Source organism: Trichoderma asperellum, chromosome 1, assembly GCF_020647865.1.
Source record: "Trichoderma asperellum chromosome 1, complete sequence".
Lineage (NCBI taxonomy): Eukaryota > Fungi > Ascomycota > Sordariomycetes > Hypocreales > Hypocreaceae > Trichoderma > Trichoderma asperellum.
The window spans coordinates 2,831,535-2,853,936 of NC_089415.1; the positions used below are offsets into that span (position 1 = coordinate 2,831,535).

General features: G+C 49.5%; 8 protein-coding genes across 8 annotated transcripts; 4 read left to right on the forward strand and 4 right to left on the reverse strand.

Moving 5' to 3' along the window:
* The first annotated feature begins 146 nt into the window (after positions 1 to 146).
* Positions 147 to 4,676, forward strand: TrAFT101_000886 (uncharacterized protein). Its single transcript, XM_024899207.2, has 2 exons — positions 147 to 3,062; positions 3,125 to 4,676. Exons 1-2 carry the CDS (start codon positions 602 to 604, stop codon positions 4,384 to 4,386), a joined length of 3,723 nt encoding a protein of 1,240 aa, XP_024765117.2. The 5' UTR covers positions 147 to 601; the 3' UTR covers positions 4,387 to 4,676.
* TrAFT101_000887 (uncharacterized protein) lies at positions 4,594 to 7,269 on the reverse strand. Its single transcript, XM_024907485.2, has 3 exons — positions 6,709 to 7,269; positions 5,966 to 6,055; positions 4,594 to 5,893 (listed from the first exon to the last, which is right to left on the reverse strand). Exons 1-3 carry the CDS (start codon positions 6,760 to 6,762, stop codon positions 5,066 to 5,068), a joined length of 972 nt encoding a protein of 323 aa, XP_024765118.1. The 5' UTR covers positions 6,763 to 7,269; the 3' UTR covers positions 4,594 to 5,065.
* Positions 7,270 to 7,526: 257 nt separating this feature from the next.
* On the reverse strand, positions 7,527 to 9,042 carry TrAFT101_000888 (uncharacterized protein). The gene is made up of 2 exons (XM_024899219.2): positions 8,511 to 9,042; positions 7,527 to 8,413 (listed from the first exon to the last, which is right to left on the reverse strand). Exons 1-2 carry the CDS (start codon positions 8,791 to 8,793, stop codon positions 7,587 to 7,589), a joined length of 1,110 nt encoding a protein of 369 aa, XP_024765119.1. The 5' UTR covers positions 8,794 to 9,042; the 3' UTR covers positions 7,527 to 7,586.
* A 911-nt stretch (positions 9,043 to 9,953) lies between these two features.
* TrAFT101_000889 (uncharacterized protein) lies at positions 9,954 to 11,461 on the forward strand. Its single transcript, XM_024905944.2, has 2 exons — positions 9,954 to 10,303; positions 10,378 to 11,461. The coding sequence occupies exons 1-2, from the start codon at positions 10,190 to 10,192 to the stop codon at positions 11,302 to 11,304; spliced, it is 1,041 nt and encodes a 346-aa protein (XP_024765120.1). The 5' UTR covers positions 9,954 to 10,189; the 3' UTR covers positions 11,305 to 11,461.
* Positions 11,439 to 15,779, reverse strand: KLP1 (Kinesin heavy chain). The gene is made up of 4 exons (XM_024904924.2): positions 15,708 to 15,779; positions 15,052 to 15,657; positions 12,546 to 14,959; positions 11,439 to 12,422 (listed from the first exon to the last, which is right to left on the reverse strand). Exons 2-4 carry the CDS (start codon positions 15,166 to 15,168, stop codon positions 12,200 to 12,202), a joined length of 2,754 nt encoding a protein of 917 aa, XP_024765121.1. The 5' UTR covers positions 15,169 to 15,657; positions 15,708 to 15,779; the 3' UTR covers positions 11,439 to 12,199.
* Positions 15,780 to 16,743: 964 nt separating this feature from the next.
* UBC2 (Ubiquitin-conjugating enzyme E2 2) lies at positions 16,744 to 17,455 on the reverse strand (the record flags this gene model as incomplete). Its single annotated transcript, XM_024909399.1, has 4 exons — positions 16,744 to 16,867; positions 16,969 to 17,193; positions 17,282 to 17,346; positions 17,414 to 17,455. The coding sequence occupies 4 exons, from the start codon at positions 17,453 to 17,455 to the stop codon at positions 16,744 to 16,746; spliced, it is 456 nt and encodes a 151-aa protein (XP_024765122.1).
* An 856-nt stretch (positions 17,456 to 18,311) lies between these two features.
* Positions 18,312 to 20,043, forward strand: TrAFT101_000892 (uncharacterized protein). Its single transcript, XM_024901706.2, has 2 exons — positions 18,312 to 18,665; positions 18,737 to 20,043. The coding sequence occupies exons 1-2, from the start codon at positions 18,516 to 18,518 to the stop codon at positions 19,877 to 19,879; spliced, it is 1,293 nt and encodes a 430-aa protein (XP_024765123.2). The 5' UTR covers positions 18,312 to 18,515; the 3' UTR covers positions 19,880 to 20,043.
* Positions 20,044 to 20,291: 248 nt separating this feature from the next.
* TrAFT101_000893 (uncharacterized protein) lies at positions 20,292 to 22,366 on the forward strand. Its single transcript, XM_024910500.2, has 3 exons — positions 20,292 to 20,701; positions 20,809 to 21,112; positions 21,181 to 22,366. Exons 1-3 carry the CDS (start codon positions 20,373 to 20,375, stop codon positions 21,946 to 21,948), a joined length of 1,401 nt encoding a protein of 466 aa, XP_024765124.2. The 5' UTR covers positions 20,292 to 20,372; the 3' UTR covers positions 21,949 to 22,366.
* Positions 22,367 to 22,402: the final 36 nt, after the last annotated feature.

Genomic DNA, 22,402 nt, shown 5'->3' on the forward strand with positions numbered 1-22,402 from the left:
GGAGAGCGCCACCGGGCGACCCTTAGCCTAAAACCCAGGCCCATCCAGTGGTTTAGTGGCCTGTTCCATGCCCCTCCTCGAGCTCCCCATCTCCAGCACACCATAAGCTCTATGGATCTTCGTTGCTGTCCTTTTTTTTGACCGACTACTCCTTCCATCTCTGGAAAAGGAAAAAAAAAAAAAAAGACGTGACCTCACACCGATCGTCGATCTCACCAGCTCTGGAATCGTTCAGTCTGTCAAATCCTGATTCATTCTTCTATTCTTTCGCCTCCCTCCACCATTTCTACGCTTTCTTGAGTCTTCTCTTCTCTTTCGCCTCCCCTTCCCTTTCACGACCTCGGAGTCCAGTTCAACGCTCCACGCAGTAAAACTCACAGACGAAGGGTCTGATCCTGGCATCTTTCATGCAGCCATCGTCAGATTAACCAGCGCAAGCTCGCATTCCTTATCTTTTCCCCGAGAGTCTCCCGCTCGCCTCTCCGGCCCCCCGGACTCGGCTTTTTGCGACAAACACTCAACACTTCTAAAAAATCACAGCTTAGAATCTTTGATTTCAAGGGATGATGTGGTTACAGAAGAATCCCTACTCTACTTGGCAATGGCAAAGCTCCTACGCAGGATCGTTGCCTCCCTCTGGGGCGACCACGGCACCAAGGATCTCTGGCAGCGGATTCTCAAGGATTTCATAGCTTGTGTGATTGCAACCACGATTGCCATTCTCCCCCAGATCAGAAGCTGGTCAACATTTCTTATTCCAATGACTGTTGCCTTTGCACACCCAGGCCAGCGGTTGGGCGTTGTCATTGAGAACATCATCATGGTCATTTTCGGCTCCGGCCTGGGCTTATCATGGTGCATCCTGGGTTTATACCTCGCGAGCTTGGTCTATGATGACAACAAGCCCGCTGCGTTTACTATTCGGGCTCTGTTCTACCTTGCGTGTATCTTGATTCACGGCTATATACGGTCCTCTAGTCCTCGACTCTTTTTATTTGTCTTGTTCGTCATGCTACCCGCGATAACCACGCTCACGGCACCAACCAAGGCTACACCACTCTTATATGAAACTATCTACGTACCAATTCTTATTGGCGTTGGCATTATGCTTTTCGCCAACGTTGTCATATTCCCAGAGCTTTCTGGTAGTTACCTGGGAACTTCTACCATCAACGCCCTCTCCGAAATGGCCAACACATTGGAGCGAGCTACCTACTGGTTCGCCACCCCTGGGGGCGACTGTGTTGAAACTCGAGATCAGGATAGCGTGCGCAGCACCACAGTGACCAACGATAGGGATATTGAGCAGCAGCAGCAGCAGAAAATGAGCCAGAAGAAACAATCCATCATCCGTTACTGGCGCAAATTCTTCTCCGCTTTCCCGAATCCCTTTCGATCTGCCAGGGCTATAGCTACAGTATCCAAAATACCACTACATGCGACCACGCTTGCGTCTCTAATGGAAAAGAAACCTACAATCCGATCTAAGCTTGCTGCGTGTAAGACTGCACAGAATGAAGTTAATTTTGAGATTTCCATCTCACCCCTTGCTCCTGGTGATATGAAACGCATTAGCGTTGATCTCATGAGCAGTCTGTCCCAGAGCATTATTACACTAATTGGTGCTTGCGAAAACAAGTTCATAGTACTTGATGATGAGGGTCGTGAAGAGAACGGCTTGGCAAGTGATGATCCAGAACTCTCAACAGAGAACACGCACAGCCCTGAATCAACCACACCGTCGACCGGTGCCCCAGAAGCTTACCTAAAAGTCAACTCTAATATAAGATCTAGATCGAAAGCAGGCAACTCCATCGATCCCCATAGCAGAGCCGACTACGCCACGCTGAATAGGCAAATTGAGTTGAGCAGCGCCGAGCTTCTTGAATCAATTGTTATGCGGCTTCAAGCTCCTGTACAAGAGTTCCAAGCCTCTACAAATGCAGCGGTGGCTCTTCTTATATCCTGTCTGGCATATTGCTATGATGTTCCCACCCTACCCTCTGGCGCGCCTACCCCTCGAGGTATTCGTTTAGAAGAGATTGATCTGCGCATCGACCTTTTCGCCGATGCTCTAGCAGCGTTTGACCAGCAATCTATCCAACAGCTTAAGCTGGTTGCGATGCAAGAGACAGGCCAATATCTTGATTTCATGCCCCGGATGGAGACATTCCTCATTTCATCGTTTCTTCTAGCCTTTCGCCAGTCTTCAACCCATGTCTTGAATATGCTTCGCCATGCACGCTACTTGGTGGAACAGAGGCAGCGCCGCCATAATAAGTCACGCATCTGGATTCCTCACTATTCAAGTCTTCGAAAGTGGCTTCGTACTGCTGGAGAACGTGATTCAATGGTTCTTCCAGAAGGCGCGAGGCAGGCCGCACGACGCGGGGATTTGGCTGGAAGGCCATCTGAATCTCAATCGAAAGAATCTAGCGGCATTCTTGAGAGTGATGAGCAACAACTGGGGGAGCGCATAACCGATGAGGAAGCGGGCTCTACAACCACTTCTAGATATCTGAAAGTCTTGAAAAGTAGAAAAACAAGAAGCAAAAAAAGGGGGAAGAAAGGAAGAGAAAATGGGCCAGCCGATAATCACCGGCGATCTAAACATGGGCATGAAGAGAAAGATGCTCCTGACAACTGGATTTTAGAATTGCGAGGGAAAGCAGCAGATGCTTTAGAATGGGCTCAAGACTCTGACGATCTTGCGTATGCACTCAAGCTATCTTTTGCTGTCTTTCTTGTCAGCTTTCCGGCCTTTGTACCGTCTTGGAACCAGTGGTACGGAGATGTTCATGGCGTTTGGGCTCCGCTTCAGCTGATATTTATCTTTGAAGTGGCCATTGGTACTTCTTTGGTCACCTTTATTGTCCGAATGATTGGGCTGGTTCTTGGCTGTACAGCTGGATACGTCTCGTTTGTTATTGCAGGGGGGAGTAGAGCTATTACTGTTGTGGTTCTCGCTTTTACGATCCTACCTGCGGCCTATTTCCATGTTGCAACGAAATATGTCAAGGCTGGCGCAGCAGCCATTATATCAATCAATGTGGTTGCGCTAGGTAAGCTTTTAGATTTTCTTCTTTCTGCCCGACATAAGACAATATCTGACCATTTTTATTAGCGGCAGAGAATAGTACAGAACTGGCGGTACAGGTCTATTACAAGCGCCTCATAGCTTTTTTGGTAGGGGGTGTTACCGCCACTCTGGTAGAGGTGTCTATCTCCCCTGTGCGCGCCAGAGATCGCCTGGTTGAATCCCTATCTGCCTGTGTGCGTCATATCCAGGGTATGCAGGGCGCCATAGCTGTTGGCGTCGATGAGCCTGAGTTCTTTGATCCTCGCTCTCTAAAGCAGCACCGCCATTTCGATCAATTGCGAGAAAGGGCCCAAGCTTCGCTTGCAGCGGCCGAGACTTTTTTACCGTTCTGTTCTACTGAGCCAAGACTGAAGGGCAGCTTTAAGAAGCTTGCGCCGATATATACTGAAATCATATACGTGCTTCACCAGGTAATCGACCGCATGGACAACGTCGTACAGCTCCGAGCAGCGTATGGTTCCTCAGTGTTGGAAGTCCTGAATCCGCAGGTCTATACGTATCGTCGGAGCATGGTGGCAAGTTGCACCTTGATGCTGTGCTCCGTTAATGAGGCGTTGACAACTTGGCTCCCGCTCCCACAATTCATCCCATCAGCTCGCTTGGCGCATTTACGGCTAATACATAGAGTCCGTAAGATCATCACGTCACAAACATCAACGTCAGCTCCGGTAACACCTACGGTAAGTCATGCTAGCCATGGCAAAACCGAGGGCGAGTACGATGATCAGACAAGCGAAAGGATGGCACGTTTGATAACCAAGCATAATTTTCTCTCCTGGAATGCCAGTACTGCCGGTCAGATGGAAATTATTGAGTACTTGGAAGAATTAGTCGAGCTGGTCAAAATGTTAGTGGGAGTAAATGCATTCCGCTCGGGACTGTTGGAAAAGCCAAAATATCAACATTATGCACAAATGGCAGACTCTCGCCAGGAATCTGCAACCCTGGCTTCCACAAACGAGTCCAGCAGCTCATTAACAACTCAACACAGTAGCATTGCCGTTCCAGAGGAGCCAGGAGAACTTCCAGATTCGGTCTTGAGGCGGGTTGCATTGGCTACTGCTCAAACAGATAATGTCAACCAGAGACCAAGACGAGGGGTTGCTGGAGCGCGACGGCCTTCTTATAGGAGAGGAAGCTTTTTCGGAGAGAATTTGGAAGAAATACCTGCTAGCTTGCAGAGGGTCAACTCTCGGCTTTGGCAAGGAAACGAAGCCGTCAGACGGGCGTCATTCGCGATCACTAGTATGCGGCCTGACTCAGCTGCTAGACCTCGAAAAGGGTAATGGAAAATGGAAGGATAATTCTTTTCCTAGCATGATTTTTTTTGTTCTCCTGTTTTCGAAGCGAGCGTGTTCCTACTCATTATCTGGCGTTCCAGATTTTATCATTTTTTTTTTGTCATTTTTAATGAAGCAAAAAGACGATATATACCCCACCTGTAAAGGAAGTATGAGGAGTTTGGATCTGTATGAAAGAAAGTATACTGATTTTTACGCGATGGCAATCATGAGCTTACATTTCACATGTACCGCTTGATAGAGTTTATATACATTTAATCACTTTTATTTACCGTTGCCCATCGCCCATCGCCGATAAACGACATGACAACAGTAATACCGATTGCGCTAAACTCTTTCAACTGACTTTGCAAAAGAAACCAACTAACCCATCATACAATCGTCAAATAACCAGATTCTCAGATCCGTTGTTCTTGATCATGTATCTGATGACCCAAGACCCTCTCCAAGCGCATATTGAACCGGGTCAGAGTAGCCCCAAAACTCCGAGTCGAAACGAGGGGGGAAAAGCAAAAGGGGGAAAAGCAAACAAGTGAGCAGCAGATAAGACTAAAAAAGTGATTGCGAACCCCCCAAACCAAAAGAATACTTTGAGCAAAAAGGAGAAGAAAAAAAAAAGGAAGAAGCAGAGAAAAGAGAAAGAGAACGTGGCACAAAAAAGAGTCTAAATAATATTTAGAGTCGTGTGTTGTGCCAGTCTCGTAATGTTGAGCATAGCACGCGTTTTCTTGTGCCTTTGCTGGAACCGCCGGAAGGCCTCCTGAACGTGCCTTGGCTCGATGGGCGTGCGACCCTCACTAGGGGGGTCGAAGAGGCCCTGCTGGAGCTTGCGCTTCTTGCTCGTGCCACCCTCGACCAGGGCGCCGGTCTGAGCGCGGGCCATGTCCTCTTGCTCCTTGACCTTGAGGGCAACTTCGGTTAGGGTCTGGACCATTTCAAAGGTGAGAAAACCAAGGATATCGACAATATCGTCCGAAGGTTTGCTGTCAGTGACGACACCAAAACCAGCCCATTCACGGAAGCGCTTGCCCTTGCGCCAGGTGAAGGACGCCTGACGATATTCGGACCACGTCACGTACTCTTCTCGGGTCATGACTTTGGTGCGCTCGTCGGCCTTGCGCAGACGCTGGAGGGTGATGTAGTTCATCTCTTCCTCCTCCTCATCTTCTTCGTCGTCGCGCTCTGGGACCTCGACAGAGTAGAAAGACGCAGGTTCCCAGGGGAGACCGACTTTGGCCTTTTTGTTCTTCTTGGCTGCCTCGTCTACGGGGCCTCCAGGGACGACACCGCCGACAGCATCGTCGCCAGCAGCGATATCCGCGTCTGCACCTTTGTCGTCAGAGTCCTTGACGTTTTTACGGACGTCTTTCCAGGAGAGAAATGTGCGCAGACGAGATACTTTGGCTTGGTCGTGACGGATTTGAAAAATGAGGTCGTTAGTGCTGATCGATTTTGAGCCACGACGGGCAGCGAGCTCAGTGCAGTTTCGTAACTAAAGATTTGTTTGATATTTAGTTAAATTTGTACGATTTGAGATACACAAAAGAAAAAGCTGGTGGCCTACTAGTTCGATGACTTGCTGCCGGACGATGTCTTCGATGATACCGGTTGTTTCTATTGACGGTTCGGTTGTCTCGCCAGAAACGTACATCATCTGTTGGAAAGAGTCAATTGTTATAGCTCGTCTGGAAAGGCGCAACAAGAATCCAGGTCGCATGCGATATCGCCGCCCATTGGCGTAGAAGTATCGATCACTCATGATTGAGTAAAAGTAAGGCTGAGGGCCCTATAGCAAATTTCAAGTAAAGAGAAGGTGAAGAGGAAGATGAAGCTCGTTTAGGGTAAAACTGAGCGTGTGTAAAATTTATAGGAGTTGGTTGATGCTTGCCACTTGGCTATAATTGAGATGCAGCTGGTAAACGCGGCATTGCCAGGCGTTGGTGTTGAAGGATGCGTTGCATGTAGGATCAGAATTTGAAGGTCGCTGATGCATTTTCCTCAAGAGTTATTATTAAGTAGTAGTCTGCCATGACAAATGAGATCGTCTGAGCTGCTCTCAGAGTGAATGATGAGAAGAACGCAACTCTTTTTACTCACGACGGCTCACTCGTTAAATGCGCTCAGCATATAAGAGAAGGTCCAGCTTAGAAAAAAGGTGGTGAAACGAGATATGTGCGATTGAATAACTTGATAATAAGCGTGACGATATCAACCATTATCGCCACCATCATGATGAATGCCCAGACTTCTGAGCCCCATTGATGCTCGAAAATGCTCAGGTACAAGTGAAAGTAGGCAGTATCTCACCTGACTGATTTCTTGGCGATATTTATACGCCTTGACAGCGGTTGATTCCGCCATGCTTCCAGATTTCCAATAAGTAACGAATTTCCTTCTCTTTCTGTAGTAATCAGGCCCAAAGCCTGTAAGTAGGACGAAGCGCGTCCAGTGGCTTCCCCCTTCAGAACAGCGCCAGTCGTGCGCCTCCCCCGTAAAAGTCCAGCAGCCGCCCTCGAAAATCGGTATTTCAAGCGAAAAGTCGTATGAAAACTAGCGTCTTTGTGTATCCAAGCGAAGGATCTGGGAATTGTTGGGGTGAGCTTCCGCAATTGGTGAACAGCGACTGCCGCAGTTTTGGCCTCCAAAGTCGGAATCCGTCCGAGTCGCTTACAAAGAAGTATTCGCTTCTATGAATCCAAAAAAAGAGAAGAGAGAGCGTAGAGAGGAGCGAGAGAGGCAGATGAATTGAAGCTGATTTTAGTAAGCCGAGTTCGAGCAATAATGGAATCCCCAAAGCTAGACAAAGAGAAGAAAACCACGATGAGTAGGAGACAGTCGAGGCTGAGATGAAGAGGCACCAACGCGACAGAATCGGAGTCTGATTCGTTAGAAGCGAAGTATGCTAGTTGCACCCCCTCTGAATGTGCTGGTGAAATGCTAAACACACACCAAACGCCGTGACAAGTCACGTGATGAGAATCGGCTTGTCACTGCCCAGCAAACAGCGACGGACGGTACATGAGACTGACACCCTGAATAAGAGTACTGGAGGTTTATAATATGGACAAAAGCACATCATCACTGCTAACAGTAGCGGTTATGATGCAATCTTTGGCTATTGCAGGCTACGGTAGTGATGGCGAGCATTAAACCAGCATGCTGCGCTGAACTTTTTATTTATTTTTCTACTCAATGGCTCTCCATCCCTCAAACCCTTCTCCCCTGAAACTCCAAATAATCATGTAATGTCCCGCAAGTAGCTGCCACTCTTCAACTTCATCGAGCCCTTCGAGTCTGTCAACTCTCTCCTTCTCCTCAGCACCCACCCATTTAGTCCATATGCGATCAATTGTCAATTGACGGGTAGTCTCAAATCCTATCCTCTTAAGCCGAGCTGCTTCGTCTGCTTCGTTCCTGCGCCGCTCAAGGCTGGGCATGTGAATGTTCCTTGCTGCCAAATTCGACACCATGGTATCGCTAAAAGGATCCCCAAGATGGATTGGCTCGTAGATGACGACTGCTGCATTGGGTATTCGGGAAGTAAGGTATTCAAGCACTCCATCGGATTGTTCTCGTGGAAGATAGCAGAGGCAACACTCTGATAAGATGAGAGTGGGAACATCAGTGCGAAGTCCTGGCAGCGTCTCCGTAGAGGTGGGTGATAACTGCCGAATATCGAGCCCGTGGCAGTAATACTCTCCATTTGATGGCTTGCTTGACCAGTTGCCCGTGTCGCCTGTGGACCGATTGGTTAAGATGCTTGCCAATGACGGCACTGCTTCAACTGTCTTGAGCTTCTTAGCGCTAATGACTGAGAAATCAATTTCGTGGTAGATAAGATTCGGCTGCCCCTGATGCTGCTGGCCAAAGAGTCTAAATGGCCTTGTATCGGTGCCAGCACCTAGAGAAACAATTTGCGTCGTAGCCGGGGCTTGTCCTCCTGTCTTTTCAGTAAACCCGGAGAGGAACGACTGGACTAGATGATCTATAGCTGCTGTACGTGTGTATGTTCCTATAGAATTGTGTGAGTTGAGTTGTAGTATACATATTTACATTACGAAATGGCCAAAAAAAGAAGGGATAAAAGTTGGATAGTTGTCATAACTAACCTCGATTGATAATGGGAAACCGTCTCGCCGGAGGCCCCCCCAAGCTGGACACGAAATACCGCGCATATGGGTCACTCAGATAGCCCATTTCGACAGCACTCAGCCTCGATACGGCCGCATCGGTGTCGGTGCCTTGGATCGTAGCATCATGAGCCTTGCCACGAGCTTCGGAGCCACCACCGCCGCTAGAGCCTCCAAGTCTTTGCCCCCGGCCACGGCTTCGGCCCCGGCCCCCGCCTCTGCCCCGGAGTGAGAGCAAGTTGGGGATGGATGGAGCTGACATTTTGGGCTCAGCTGAAGGACCACGGGGCCCTTGGATGTTGTAATGAGATATCACTGGCCTCTATCAGTGATACGATGCGACGCGATGCGATGCGATGCGATACAAAGTGATGTGACTCCCGCGTAGTAAAGGGAAAATGTACTTCTTGCTTCCTCATCCGACGATAAGGCCCCTAAATCAGTGAGACGATGAATATACACCCATAAGTAAGGTAATGTGCCGAACAAAATACACCTTGGAAATAAACGGGTACGCTGTCAACTGTCAATGTCTCTGCATCAAATGAACAGTAAAGGCTGCCCCACTCCAGCTGTGTGTTCAAGGAAGCTGCGGGGCGCTTTCGCCTGCCTGCCGCGTCCAGCAGCCGCTGTGGAAAGAACCGCGCAGAGAGCATCTTGCCAGTTTTTTTTGTCGCCAGGACTTACAAGCCACTTGCATTTGTCTGCATTTCTTTCCTTTCGTCTTCGTCTTCTTCTCTTCTATCTTTTTCATCTTCATATACGCCCTTTCAGCTTTTTTTCGCCCATCCTCTCTAATAATGCGGACTTTTCGGCTTTTTACCAGGTTGACTACGTGACGGAAAGCTGCGACTGATTTTTTTTTAGAACCCTCTCTCTTCCGGTTCTAGAGCTCTATCCACTTCGGCAGCGCTTGCTGGACTTCGATAACAGCTGACTCGCAATGGTTCAGTTGTCAAGACAAGATTTCTGTGGATATACAGGCCAATACACCGTGAAGGCAATTCAGCAGCAAACTATCGAGCAGAAGACAGCAAAGCCAGGGTGTGAGGCAGACAGCAGCGTAGTTGAATGTGCCTGATACACACCATTGCGAACTTTATAGATGCGCTCATGCAAGCTACGCGTCAACAATGCATTGCGCAGCTGATGTAATTCGCTGCACCAAGAGAAGAAAAAATAGCCCGACAACACTGCTTTGGGCAAAGGCCGGGTTGGCGCCCCTCATATATCAGGTTGCCGTCCCAAAGCAGAAATAGCCGATAAGTCTGGGCAATGAGAGCTTTGTGGCAGCTAGTCTTCTGGGCCTACAGACTAACGCGCTCATACACGAGCTTTTTGCCGTGGTGGAGGGCAGTGCTGCCTAGGCCGTTTGAACTGGGGTGGTCCCTTTGCCAAACAGCCCACCGGGATTCCTCTGGCTTATAAGCCTCTGGTTCTCCCAACCATCAGCGCAAATAATTGTTTTCCTTCTTTAGCCTTGCTCTTTTTCACATTCTCTTCCATCGGTTCCGGTATTTGTTTCGCAGCCGGAAAGCTGAACGAAATACTTATCCATATTGCGCGCTCATTGCGACACTTTTAGGGTCACTGTACCTGCATCGGTATTAGCATCTCTGAAGTTTTGATTTCGTACATTGCCCGAGCATTCCGCCACCATGACTTGGACCGTTCAAGGAGGAGCGGGAGAACCTGTCGAGTTCCATATGCCCGCTTGGGGATGGCCTCTGATTCTTGCCGACGCCATTATTCTTATCCCCATTTCGCTTCTGGTGAGTATCGTCATTGCGTTCCCTGCACCTTTTGAGTGCATGTGAAGCTGGTTTCCACTAACACCAGCATATAGGTTCAATATACCCTACTCTACATCTACCCCGTCTTCACCATCATTGAAGATGAGAACCCCCCTGCCTATGAGCCCCTTCCTAGCAACGGAGATGATGAGGCTACCGCTGGCGCCCCCAAGCCTACCGATGGCGCCCCTCGAACTGTGACTTCTTCTCTTCGCTCCATCAACCGCCTTCTCACCTCGTATGGCGGCTTCCGAGCCAACTTCCGTGGATTCATGTGTCTTCTAGTCCAGAATATCCTCAGCAGTGTTGTCGCCTCATTCTTCTCTTGGTTCCCTGCTAGGCCTTTTGCCCAGCTGCTGGCATCCTTGGTCATGGTTCAATACGCTACTGCTTGGGTTCACATTGTCATCTCGCACCCTTCCCCTCGAAGATTTTGGCGCCGCCTGCCTACCTTTAAGCGCGCCTTTACTGCTACTTGGAAGCCCGTTGTGATTTACTGGGTTGCCACCCAAGTGCACCAATGGGTTCCCCTCTTGCTGTCCGGCCTGATCGGCTTTGACGCGCCATCTTTCAGCTGGGGCTCTGGCAACCTTCCTGACGACTTCAGCGAACACAAAATTTCTTATATGATCAAGGCAGGAGTGTACTTTCTCCTGAGCACAATGCTGTGGGTTGTTGTCATCATCCCCGCCCGCGTCGTTCTCGTCCGTGTTCAGGCTTCGCTTCTCCCTGAAGACGAAGATCCCATCATCCCCTTCGACCGCTCTTTCGATGGCAAGGTCGAGCCTGCAGTGGTGGGCGGCTTGGGCTACGCCACCGTTGCCAACGCCTGGTCTACCTTTTCCAAGGCTGCTTGGAGACGCGTGATCATCCTTTACACCAAGATTTTTGGCGTCGTTGTGGCTACAATGATCCTTTCTTGGGCCATTCTCATTCCTACTGGCCTGCTCCTGATGAAGTTCGGCGCAAAGAGCACTTAAATCGCTTGCTTGCCTGCTCACTTGCTGGCAAACAATGCTTATACTAACTATTCGTACTGCGACTCTCATGGTTGGAGCCGCATCACACGCACACAGCACAACCAACTTGGCAAACCATTCATGATATATGCACACAATATTTATACTTCGTCATAAATTACAAAAAAAAATCTCTTTTAATATCTCATGTGTTCTTTAATTCTTTATTCTTTCATGCGTGACGTCTTTATCATATATATAAATATATCCCTCCCCCAACCGCGTAACTCCAACAGTAGAAATCTCTCTAGCCCACCCACTGCCCGTTTTTCTCTTCTCTCTTCGGTTCATTTCCATCTCTGTCTTTCTTTGCTCATTCGCTGTATTTCATTCATACCAAGCTGTCTTAATTCATTCAAACGTGTAACCATCAGGTAAAAAATTCGTAAAGAAAAAAAGACCCAGAATCCAACAATCGTCATTCATCATCACTCCCCTGACTTCACCCACACAACAATGTATATAAATCTCGAGAAAGAGGCACGCATACGCATACGCATACCCCTCGCTTTCGTCAATCTCTCGTTCCAAACTTTCAAATTGCAGATAAGAGAGAGGGGGGAGCAGAAGTAAGAGCAAGACATATCAAAAGATATAAGGCAAAAGAAGAAATCAAAAACGGATAAAGCCTTAACCAGCAAAGTCAGCAGAGCATGTGCATGGTAGAGAATGAAGAGTGAGAGAAAAAAAAAAAAGGTAAGGGTGGACAAAGAAAAGAGCGAGGAGGGTTGAGGGTTAAGGGGTTCAGAGTTTTGTTGGCATGGTGGTTTCTAAGCGTTTGTAGTTTAAAAAAAAACCTCGCATCTAGTGTATTTCATAACGCCGCTCCGGAAGAACGCAGGTTTATAATAAAAATCTACGACTTGTTGAAGAACCAACTACCGCGCTTGCTGCTGGTTCCATCGCCGCCTTGGATCGTGGGGGTCGAAGGGGCATCGCCGCCGCCGCCGCGCAGAGGCTTGGCGATGCGGCTACCAGCGCCAGAGAAGCTGAAGCCGCCGGCACCACCAAGGCCGCGGGTGCTGCCAGCTTTGGCAGCCTCGAGGCGCTCCTTGACAGAAGCAAGTTGGACCTCGAACCTAGAAAGGGGGGGAGTCTAGGTCAGCACCAGGCGTTTTATCATGTTTCTTTTGCTAGCAGTCCATTGATGTACTACTGTCACAGAGAATGGAAAAAAAAGGGGGATAACGGGTGGTACATACTTGTGATTGGCAGTCGCCATCTTCTCCTGGCTGTCTTGCAGCAGACTCTCCAGGCTCTGGATACGCTCGTTTCTCGCGATGAGCTTGCGCTCGGCAATGGCAACCTCCTTCTTCAAGGAAGAGTTTTGTTCAACCAGCTGGCGCTGAACCTGTGTAAGCTGCTCCAAATTCCTTTCCAAGAAAGCCATCTTCTTCTGCTGAGCACGGTTGTTGGAGGACCGCAGCACATTGTTGTACTGCTCGCGGGTCTCATCAAGTGAAATCTCCAGCTCGACGACACGCTCGCAGCGGTTCTGCAAGTCTCGCATGAGACTCTTCTTCATCACGTCAAACTCGGCAATCTGCTGCTGGACAGTCTTGCCGTTGGCCATGGCACCGGCGCCGCCAGCCTTGACGCGCTGCTGAAGCTCCTCGATGAGAGTCTTCATCCTTGCGTTCTCAGAAGCCTTCTGGGCGAGGTCAGCCTTGAGTTCTTCGACGAGTTGTGTCTCAGTCTTCTCGCGTTTAGCGTATACGGCTTCCAGTCGTGCCTTAACCTCTTCAACATCGGACTCGCTGAGATTGCGTGTCAAAACATCCTCATATTCTTGTTGCAAGGCCTCCAGCCTAGCCTCCAGCTCCTGCCTCCGTCGGGCATCCAGATCATTGGATGATCCGCTATACATAGACAGCTCTGCTTGTCTCACAATGCCCTGAGTCTCGACCATCTTTGCTCGGAGTGCCTTGAACTCGTCTGGTGCAATGTGATCGCCAATTGTGCTCTGTTCGAGTAGAGAATCAATGTGCTTAATAGTTTCAGCAATGGATCGCTCATTCTCGCTGAACACATCGGTTCCAAGTTCGAAACCAGCCATCATCTTGGCCATCTTCTCTGCCTTCTTCTTCTCCTTCTCATCGAGGGCAGCACCTGTCTCTTTAGCGCTCATCTTGGCGTCCAACAGCTGCTGCTTCATATCGTCCAGTTCAGTGGTGAGTTCTGAATTGGCTTCTTTGAGGGCGTCCATGGTGATTTGAGCCTCTTTACCCTCGAAATTTAGCCGCTCCAACTGCATCTTGAATTCGTTCACCTCTGTCATCAGCTTCTCATTTTCCTTGCCTATTTTGCTATCGTGCTCCTTCAAGAAGGAGAGCTCCTCCTTAGTTTCTCGAAGCTGCTTCTCGGCTGTGGCAGCCAGTGATTCTTTTTCTGTAAGCTGATCTTGCAGCTCATTTTCGCGGCGCAGGAACTCTTCCCGTTCATCCTTCTCCAACGTTATACTGGGGGTGCCAGCGCGATCAGAGGCAATAGGGGTCTCTGAACGGCTTTCTGTAAGCCGTGAAGGAGTTGAGGGCCGCGGTGCTCTTGCTTCGGCCTTGGCTGCAGTAACACCATCGGCGGTGGGCTGAACCCACTTCTCTTTGGGCACAGACTCTCCAGCTCGCCACAATTGAATTTCACCCTCGAGATTAGAGATGTACGATTCGAAATTGGTAACTTGGCCTTGGGCCTTCTTGAGCAGAGCCTTGAGCTCTGCCGGGCTGAGCTCGGCGTTGACCTTGGCTTTGTTCTTGATAGACTTTGCTCTGGTACCGAATCTCAGCGTTCCCAAAGTTTCAGCGTCGTTGTAACTACTAGGAGAGCAGTTGATGATGAGAGTAGTTCGACTGTTACCACCCAGAGATTCTTGCAGTATACGGGTCAATTTAGAGTCTCGGTAGGGCACAAAGTGAGATTTGCCATCGGTCAAGGCGTTGATGACCATACCCAAGGCACTCAAACTTTTGTTGATCTTCTTGGCTTCTTCAAGCGTCTGGCCACTGGCACCCGTCTTGCCAACCTTTTCACTACCGGCCAAATCAACCAAGAACAGCTGACCGCTTTTGGCCGAACCCGTCTCAACGTTCTTCTGGGTAATGGTAACGACGAAGATGGAGTGAGATCGTGATGATTCTGCGTTCATGTTGGTGGCAGAGACCACTCGGGCATTGCCTCCCCTCCTCATCACCTCGTATACCTCTTGAACGCTGGAGACATAAATTTCTAGTAGGCCCTTGACGTAGATACCGCGGTTCTTCTCTTCATGGATGGGGAGATTGTCGTTCTGAGGGGCCAGCAGATCACGAATCTTTTCCATGTAAATTTCCATGTAGCTAACGCGAACGGTGTATTCGATAGTGCTGGGGCTGGACATGATGCTGGCAAAGATTTGCTCGACAATGCGCGGAATAACACCCCTCTGCTCGGGATCATCCATGTTGCCCATCATGGTGTATGATTTACCAGCACCAGTCTGACCGTAGGCAAAGACGGTACCGTTGTAGCCATTGAGAATATCGTCGACGGTTGGGCGGATGGAGTAGTCGAATATGTCTTGTTGTTTACTTGACATGTCAAAGATTCGGTCGAAGGTGAAGGAACCCTGCGCCTCTTTGGACTACAAGAAGCATGGCCACGGTTAGCGGAGAGCTTTCACCCATCATCACGGCTCTGTAGCGAGCCTGGTTCTTTCAGGTAGAGGGGCCATACGTCAAGTGTGCAAGTGTCTTCCGAGCTGAAGGCGACGATTGGCTTGCCGCCCGATTCGATTTCCACCCGGTTCTGGGGCCTGAACCGGGCGACGACCTTGATGGTGTTGTTTGACATGATGGGCGGTGGGCGGTGGGCGGTTGGATCGAAATCAAGCAAGGCCGTCGATCTTGAGAAGAGGAGAAGTCGCTATCTCCAAGGAGAGACTCTCTCTTCCCTCTTGATCCCAAATGGCGGGCTCCGATAGCTGCTCCACCAAAGACGGAGAGAGGAGAGGGGCGCAAAAAGAAGAAACAAAACAATCGCTAACCGAAGCTGCGAGCGACGACGAGAAACAAAAACCCCGCCGCAGGATCAGTGCAAAAGGGGGAAAGGGGGAGAGAACAAGAAGAATAAGGGAAAAAGAGAAAGGTTAAAAAAAAACCCCCCAAGACAGAGACAAAAAGAGGTTCTAGGGATGCAATAGGAACGGCGGTCTGGGAAAGGTTGGCGGGGAGGGGCCCAAAAGTTCAGGGCCAATGTGGTTGTTTAGAGGGTGACAAGCGCGCTAAAAACGGTCGCCGCGTGGTGGTTGAAGGTGCCGTCAGAAGCCCTGAAGATGAGGGGCTGTTTGTTGGAGGTCAGCCGCTGTGATGGTAGTAGCAGTGCCAACTTACTTGTACCTGACCGGACCTGGACCTTAGTCATGTAGTAAATAGAGGAGTGTTTATGCCAAAGCGACTGAGAAGAGCATTCTAAAAATAAAATAAACACGGAAAGATACAGATGGAGATTGTGTTTAATAATAGCAATTGTCATTTAGCAGTGCTGTCTGATGTCTCTTTGCACCACGATGCCATGTCTTTTTCGTCTTCGCAGCGTCCGCGGGAACCCAAAAAATCGCCATCGAGTCTGTCAGGGGCTGGATTGCAGTCAACCGTGTTCTCTTTTGTCTTAGCGTGTCATCGTGAAGAAGCTCTCCCAACGTTGTCTGAGTGGCTAGTGGCCGGTGGCTGACACAGGCTATGGATTGGCGCTGGCCCAACTTCGTCAGACGCATGTGAGTGGCTGAATCGTAGTGACAAGCAGGCCTGACATCCTCGATGCCCATTCTATTCTATGCATATGGATACAAATGGCTAGATGGCATGCCAATAGCAAACGTTGGTCTATCCAATCCAAGCCGTAGACTCTGTTGGAAAAGGAGGTAGATATGGCTGTCAAGGCAAGCAACAGCCAAATGAACGTGCCGCCATCATCTTATAGAATACAGGCCGCTTCATTTTCATGCACTATGAAAGAGAAAAAGAAGTAGAAAAAAAAAAAGGCTTTGGCAATTTCATCGCCGCTAAATAACTACCTATGTCTCGTTCGCTAGGGTCATCTCCACCATTATGGTGAGGATGCCAAAAACAAACGCTCGAATAATGTAGGAGAAAATGAAACCAAAAATCGTGAGAAAGCGAACATTCATCCTCCTTCCCTTGGTATAACCAGTTCAATCTCGTGCACCAAAACGCCTGCAATGAATCTTCTCCTTCTTTCTACCAAGCTCCAGTCTCTCGTGGACAGCGTATTATATCAAAACGATCTGGCAACCTAAGTCCGCAGTCCGAATTTAGATGCCGGAAGCGAAGGAATTGTAGACCCAGGCACCGTAAGAAGCCTCGGGCACAAATATGTCCTTAGCATTTCGTCTTAATGCAGTCCTTTCTAGTCTTCCCAGCTGCTCTCGACAGTTGCTCGGACACGCTTAGTATACTCTTTTCGGTTATCTTTGTAGAGATTCGAAGCCTCGACGTTCGCCGGTGAACCGGTGTTGGGGTCGTTGAGTAAACTATACAGTAATTCGTTCCAAGTTAGCCAAATATGCATCATAGCAGGAGCAGACAGTGGAAAATTTATAATCCACTCTATCACATAAGTCTATGCTCATACCTCTGGATGCTGGTCAAAACAGCAGCAACATCGTATGTCGGACTCCATCGATTTTGCAGAATGTCCAAGCATAGCTCGCCGGTGGCGTATACGTTGGGGTGGAACATCTGGCTGATGAACTTGACCTGGGGAGGCTTGTTGGGGTATTGCTCTTCGAACTGCATGACGAGTCGGAATGTGCCATCTTCAAAAGGTGTATCCGCCGGGCCGATGATTACGGCGTTCCTGGGGAGAAAAAAAAAAAGAAAGGTGGTTAGCAACTGGGTCTTGACAAGTTCTCTGCCGGCAGCGGAGAGATGAGGGGCAAACCAACCAGGTCATCACATTATCGGGAATGGGAGAGGCTGAAACTCCAGCAGGAGGATCGGTTTGCATGCGCTGAAATAATAGTTAGAGAGTGTAAAAGAATCATAAGTTGGGCATATCAAGGATGTGCTGGACATGCCTTGAAGTCGCGCATCAAACGACGCCGGGCTGCCGTTGACATGGCTGTGGAGGGATCTGATTTGGGAATCGGAAGTTGAGTGAGCTGAGCAGTGTCGAGCTTTGAGGTTCGGATGCCTCGGCCTCTGCAAGCGGACAAGTATCAACGAAATGACTGAAGACCTCAAGGAGGTAAAGAAAAGATACGAATGTTTTTTGGCCAAACGCTGGCAAGTCCTTTTTGCGCTGGAAGAAGTTGAGCGAAGGCCTCACGAGTCAAGAGCGTGATTGCAGCACTAATAATGGGCAGCAATTGACAGGCGACTAATCAGAGCCAATGGCAGGTCAGCGATTGGGCAGATTAGTCATGATCATGTGACAACGCATCAGCATCGCGAACAAAGGCGAACAGACATAGATTGGAGATGGCGACGAGAGAAAGAGCTGTGGCAAACGTGGTGGAGCGACGCCACAGCAATTCCGACTTGCTGGGCTCTGTGGCGGTTTTTGCGGCTGTTTATGTGGTGATTCCATTCCGTGCGTGGAAACAGCTTCCCGTTTGTAACCTCGGGCTGCTGACGTGAAAGTGCCGAGAGGATGCAGTATTAGGCAGTATGTGCGAGTCGGATACAGAGCACACAATGGATGGCTGTCTGTAAAACGGAGACCCAGAATATGACCATAAGAGCACATGTCATAGGCGGGATCCCAGGATACAAGTACTTTATACTCTTTTTACACCAAAACAGCTCGGAATAATTCTAAATTCCCTTCCCCGGCCTCTTGCAGTCAATCCCATCCCAAATTCTAATCCCCCGCAATCACGGATCAGCTCCCGCCAAATTCTGAGTTGCTGCCGTCCCCCCGGCTTAAACGGAGCTCGGCTGATTTCCCCCGCTCTAAGCCGAAACATACCGAAACGGCCCAGAAGCTCCTCTTCATGCGCCTGTGCCGACAATCTGTATAAAACAACTTTCAACTGCTTTTTTTTTTTTATTTTGCCGGCATCTTACTCTAAATCCACCTTCTCCATTTCCTCTTCTTCAACCAATTCATTTTGATTTTTTGGTTGCTGATTGCGCACTCCTCCTCCTCCTGCGTCTCCGAACTTCCAATTTCCAACCATGTCCAGCGCTCAGCTTAGAACTGCCAGGCGCCTCGGCCAAATCGCCAGCCATGTGAGCCCGGCTCGCCAGTTCTCAACCAGCTCTGCGATGAGGAAAGAAATCCAAGATGCCTACATCCTCAGCGCTGCTAGAACGCCGACAGGCAAGGTTCGTTTATTAAAAGCTCTCAAGTATTTCATGCATACCAATTTATACTAACATACCTTCTTTGTGTCCAGTTCAACGGCTCATTCCAGACCGTGTCTGCTCCTGAGCTTGGCGGTGCCGCCATCAAGGCCGCCTTCGAAAAATCCAAAGTTCCTATGGAGAAGATTACCGATATTTACATGGGCAACGTGCTTGCGGCCGGCATGGGCCAAGCTCCCACTCGCCAGGCTGCCATCCACGCTGGTTTCCCTACACACGTCGAGGCCATCACCATCAACAAGGTGTGCTCCTCTGGTCTCAAGTCCGTAGTTTTCGCCGCGCAAAACATCCAGCTGGGCCTGGCCGAGGCTCAGATCGCCGGTGGTATGGAGAACATGTCCAGAGTGCCTTTCAATCTTCCCCGTGGCGGCCTCATGCCGGTATACGGCCATGCTGTGGCCGAGGACGGTCTTCTCAAGGATGGTCTGACCGATGTCTACAACAAATTTCCTATGGGCAACTGCGCCGAGAACACAGCAAAGGTTTACAATATTACACGAGAGGAGCAGGATGCGTTCGCCATCGAGTCATACAAGAGAGCGCAAAAGGCCTGGGCTGAGAATGCCTTTGCCGATGAGATCGTCCCCGTGACTGTCAAGACCAGAAAGGGAGAGGTCGTTGTCAAGGAGGACGAGGGCTACCTCGATATCAAGTATGAGAAGGTGCCCCTCCTGAAGCCAGCTTTTGTCCGTGACGGAACAGGCACCGTCACCGCTGCCAACTCCTCGACTCTCAACGACGGTGCTAGCGCTCTGGTTCTGGGCAACAAGGCCATCGCACAGCAGTACGGATCTGGCTCCCGCGTTTTGGCTAAGCTCGTCTCTTCTGCCGATGCTGCGGTGGACCCCATTGATTTTCCCATCGCCCCTGCCAAGGCTATCCCCATTGCCCTGGAGCGCGCTGGAATCACAAAGGATCAAGTTGCCGTCTGGGAGCTCAACGAGGCTTTCGCCGCCGTTGTTCTGGCCAACAAAAAGATCCTCGGCCTCGAAAACGCTCGCGTGAACCCTCTGGGAGGTGGTCTCTCTTTTGGCCACCCCTTGGGAAGCTCCGGATCCCGAATCCTCACAACCCTGCTCCACCAGCTAAAGGTTGGCGAGTATGGTGTTGCCGCTCTCTGCAACGGAGGTGGTGGTGCCACTGCCGTGGTTGTGCAAAGAATCGACTCTGTCTAAACAGAATCAAAAGCATTAACGTAAAAGAAAAAAAGAAAGGGAAAAAAGATAAAAAGAGTACATAGTATATAGCATTGGAAAGGGAAGAAAGTGCTGGGATATTCAGTTAGCAAGGGCCATGTAATTTTAGAATTATGATGTTTAAATATTATTATGACATTGAAACTTATTACTTCCAAAGTGCCAAGATATTATTGCGAGACATAGAAACACTCACTGACTTCAACTATTTTGCCATGTTGTTGGAGAAGAATGAATTCAAGGCATGCCTTTGCTAGCTTAGTACCTAGGCACACGTACTGGGTAATGCGCCACACTACACCACCGCCACACCAGACCGTTCTCTAGCACCAGCCTCGCCTAAACGCGACTTCTCACCCACTCAGTACGTACTGATCCATCTACCTCTTCCCTCTATTTCTCACTTTTACTCTTCTCTGTTATCCCAATTCACCACCAAATGGTGGTTTATCATTCTCTTTCACAGTAAATCATGTCTTTAGTCTCCCAGTTCCTCTCCCAAATACAGCAGCAAGTCCGCAACCAGCAAGGCGATCTCCTCCGATCATGGCTCCAAGTAGAGCCCGAGTCACCAAAACAGTATCACAACCTGGCAGCTGAGCTGCGCTCCAACTTTAGTCGTCAAGATGCTATTGACAAGATCGTCGAGGACCGCCTTCCGCAGCAGGACGACCTGCCGGAGGGACAGGCAACGTCTTGGCCGGGATTGTTGGCTTTTTTGAAGGACTATTTGACGTACTGGCGAGATGTCGATTTTTCAGATTTGCTAGGGGCGCATCAGCTTCTCAGTGGGTTGGTCAAGTAAGTATCTGTTTGTATTGTTTACTTGTAGATTGACAACCATAATGCGCTGCCAAAATACTCCTAAGATAATATCCTCACTTACCACTAACAAACTCTATCTACAGCTCTTGTTCCACCGCGTTCGCTCATCCTACGTACGGCTCAATGCTGCTCCAAGTTAGCATGTCCTTGTCTGAGACTCTTGCTCGTCTCACCATGAACCTCAACCGCCGGCCTGACCTAACTCGTCGACTTCGTGTCGTGGACGACGACAACCGCAAATCTGTCGCCGAGTCTTCTGCTGAGATCATTCAAAAGATCTTTACGACTTGTCTGACTGACCGGTCAGGCTCTCGCACGAGTAAGCCGGAAGGGAAGCGGGTTGGTATATACATGTTTGCCAATCTTGTCCTCAAACTTTTATTCGCGGTATGCTTCGTTTTTTCCTTTCCTATATAAGAATGCTCTCTTCTAATTTCAGTTCCCATGTCCAATAGTGTCGAAGAACTCAATTAGCCAAGATGATATTTGTCAACATTGAGAGCATATCGCCTCCGCTCTCACTCTATCCGGCCGCCCAGCGCGTCACTTTTCTCTACTACATTGGCCGCTTCAACTTCTCCAATCAGCATTATCACCGCGCTTCTCTATGTCTCCAAGAGGCCTACTTACAGACTCCTCCTCAACTCGTCTCTCATCGTTCCAACATTCTAACTTATCTCATCCCTTCGAATCTTCTTCTCGGGCGATTCCCTTCAGATACACTAACATCACGACCGGAGGCTCAATCACTGAAACCCATATTCCTTCCATTGTGTATGGCTGTTCGCTCTGGCAACTTCATGCAGTTCCAATCTCATCTTGCGGCACACGAATCATGGCTCTTAGGAAAGGGCCTTCTCTTACCACTTTCTAACCGCCTTCGCCCACTCCTCTGGAGGAGTCTCACCCGCAAGACGTTTATCCTAACATACGTCCCTCCAACAGACGCCTCCTCCCGCAAAGCAGCAACTCTTGAGCTCTCTCATCTCCTTACTGTAGCAACTTACGTCCAACATCGTCTCGAAGGCTGGCAGCCCTACAACCCGCCCCTACGCGGTCACCCATCACAGGCCAATCCCGTCTTCATGAAAGCCCTCAAAAACAACATTCAATCTTCCCACGAGACCACTCTAATGCCTCCCCCAAGTGGCCCCCAAAAGCTGCGCCCTAACGAGGGCTCATATGGGGTAACGCACAGGTCACCTACGAAGACGTGGAGATGACAGTCGCCACGCTCGTCCAGCAGGGCTTCATGCATGGTTTCGTCGCGCACAGCCAGGGCCGGTTCGCCATCATTGGCGCCAAGGCAAAGGGCAGCCCTGTATTGGCCGGTTGGCCAAATGTGTGGCAGACGATAAAAGAGAGGAGATATGACGATGACTTCGACCTGGATCAGGTTCCCGGCTGGGTGACATTATGAGGAGGGGTGCGCATGATGCCTGGCTAATTAGAGCAATACAAAGTTCCTAGATCGGGGGAAAGAAGAGAAAAGGGCGTCCTGGATAAGGCTGGTTTATTAACCGCCCGGCGCTAAATACTCCATAGCATAGTATCGTCTATTGTAAAGCTAATTACTCCATAGAAGAAAACGAAATGATACCCCCCTAAACGGTCAATGTCGCTAACTACGACAGTAATGAGACATACGGTATATAAGTACACTTCGCCTCATCATTT

Bases quoted from the DNA above. Each gene is read 5' to 3' on its own strand.
- TrAFT101_000886 (XM_024899207.2), top strand. From the start codon at position 602: ATGGCAAAGCTCCTACGCAGGATCGTTGCCTCCCTCTGGGGCGACCAC. The intron at 3,063-3,124 runs GTAAGCTTTTAG...CATTTTTATTAG, and splicing joins AATCAATGTGGTTGCGCTAG to CGGCAGAGAATAGTACAGAA.
- TrAFT101_000887 (XM_024907485.2), bottom strand. From the start codon at position 6,762: ATGGCGGAATCAACCGCTGTCAAGGCGTATAAATATCGCCAAGAAATC. The intron at 6,056-6,708 runs GTGAGATACTGC...TCTTTCCAACAG, and splicing joins ATCGCCAAGAAATCAGTCAG to ATGATGTACGTTTCTGGCGA. The intron at 5,894-5,965 runs GTAGGCCACCAG...ACAAATCTTTAG, and splicing joins GGCAGCAAGTCATCGAACTA to TTACGAAACTGCACTGAGCT.
- TrAFT101_000888 (XM_024899219.2), bottom strand. From the start codon at position 8,793: ATGTCAGCTCCATCCATCCCCAACTTGCTCTCACTCCGGGGCAGAGGC. The intron at 8,414-8,510 runs GTTAGTTATGAC...ACAATTCTATAG, and splicing joins GTTTCCCATTATCAATCGAG to GAACATACACACGTACAGCA.
- TrAFT101_000889 (XM_024905944.2), top strand. From the start codon at position 10,190: ATGACTTGGACCGTTCAAGGAGGAGCGGGAGAACCTGTCGAGTTCCAT. The intron at 10,304-10,377 runs GTGAGTATCGTC...ACCAGCATATAG, and splicing joins TTATCCCCATTTCGCTTCTG to GTTCAATATACCCTACTCTA.
- KLP1 (XM_024904924.2), bottom strand. From the start codon at position 15,168: ATGTCAAACAACACCATCAAGGTCGTCGCCCGGTTCAGGCCCCAGAAC. The intron at 14,960-15,051 runs GTATGGCCCCTC...TGCTTCTTGTAG, and splicing joins AAGACACTTGCACACTTGAC to TCCAAAGAGGCGCAGGGTTC. The intron at 12,423-12,545 runs GTATGTACCACC...CCCCCTTTCTAG, and splicing joins ATGGCGACTGCCAATCACAA to GTTCGAGGTCCAACTTGCTT.
- TrAFT101_000892 (XM_024901706.2), top strand. From the start codon at position 18,516: ATGTCCAGCGCTCAGCTTAGAACTGCCAGGCGCCTCGGCCAAATCGCC. The intron at 18,666-18,736 runs GTTCGTTTATTA...CTTTGTGTCCAG, and splicing joins CTAGAACGCCGACAGGCAAG to TTCAACGGCTCATTCCAGAC.
- TrAFT101_000893 (XM_024910500.2), top strand. From the start codon at position 20,373: ATGTCTTTAGTCTCCCAGTTCCTCTCCCAAATACAGCAGCAAGTCCGC. The intron at 20,702-20,808 runs GTAAGTATCTGT...CTCTATCTACAG, and splicing joins CTTCTCAGTGGGTTGGTCAA to CTCTTGTTCCACCGCGTTCG. The intron at 21,113-21,180 runs GTATGCTTCGTT...CATGTCCAATAG, and splicing joins TCCTCAAACTTTTATTCGCG to TGTCGAAGAACTCAATTAGC.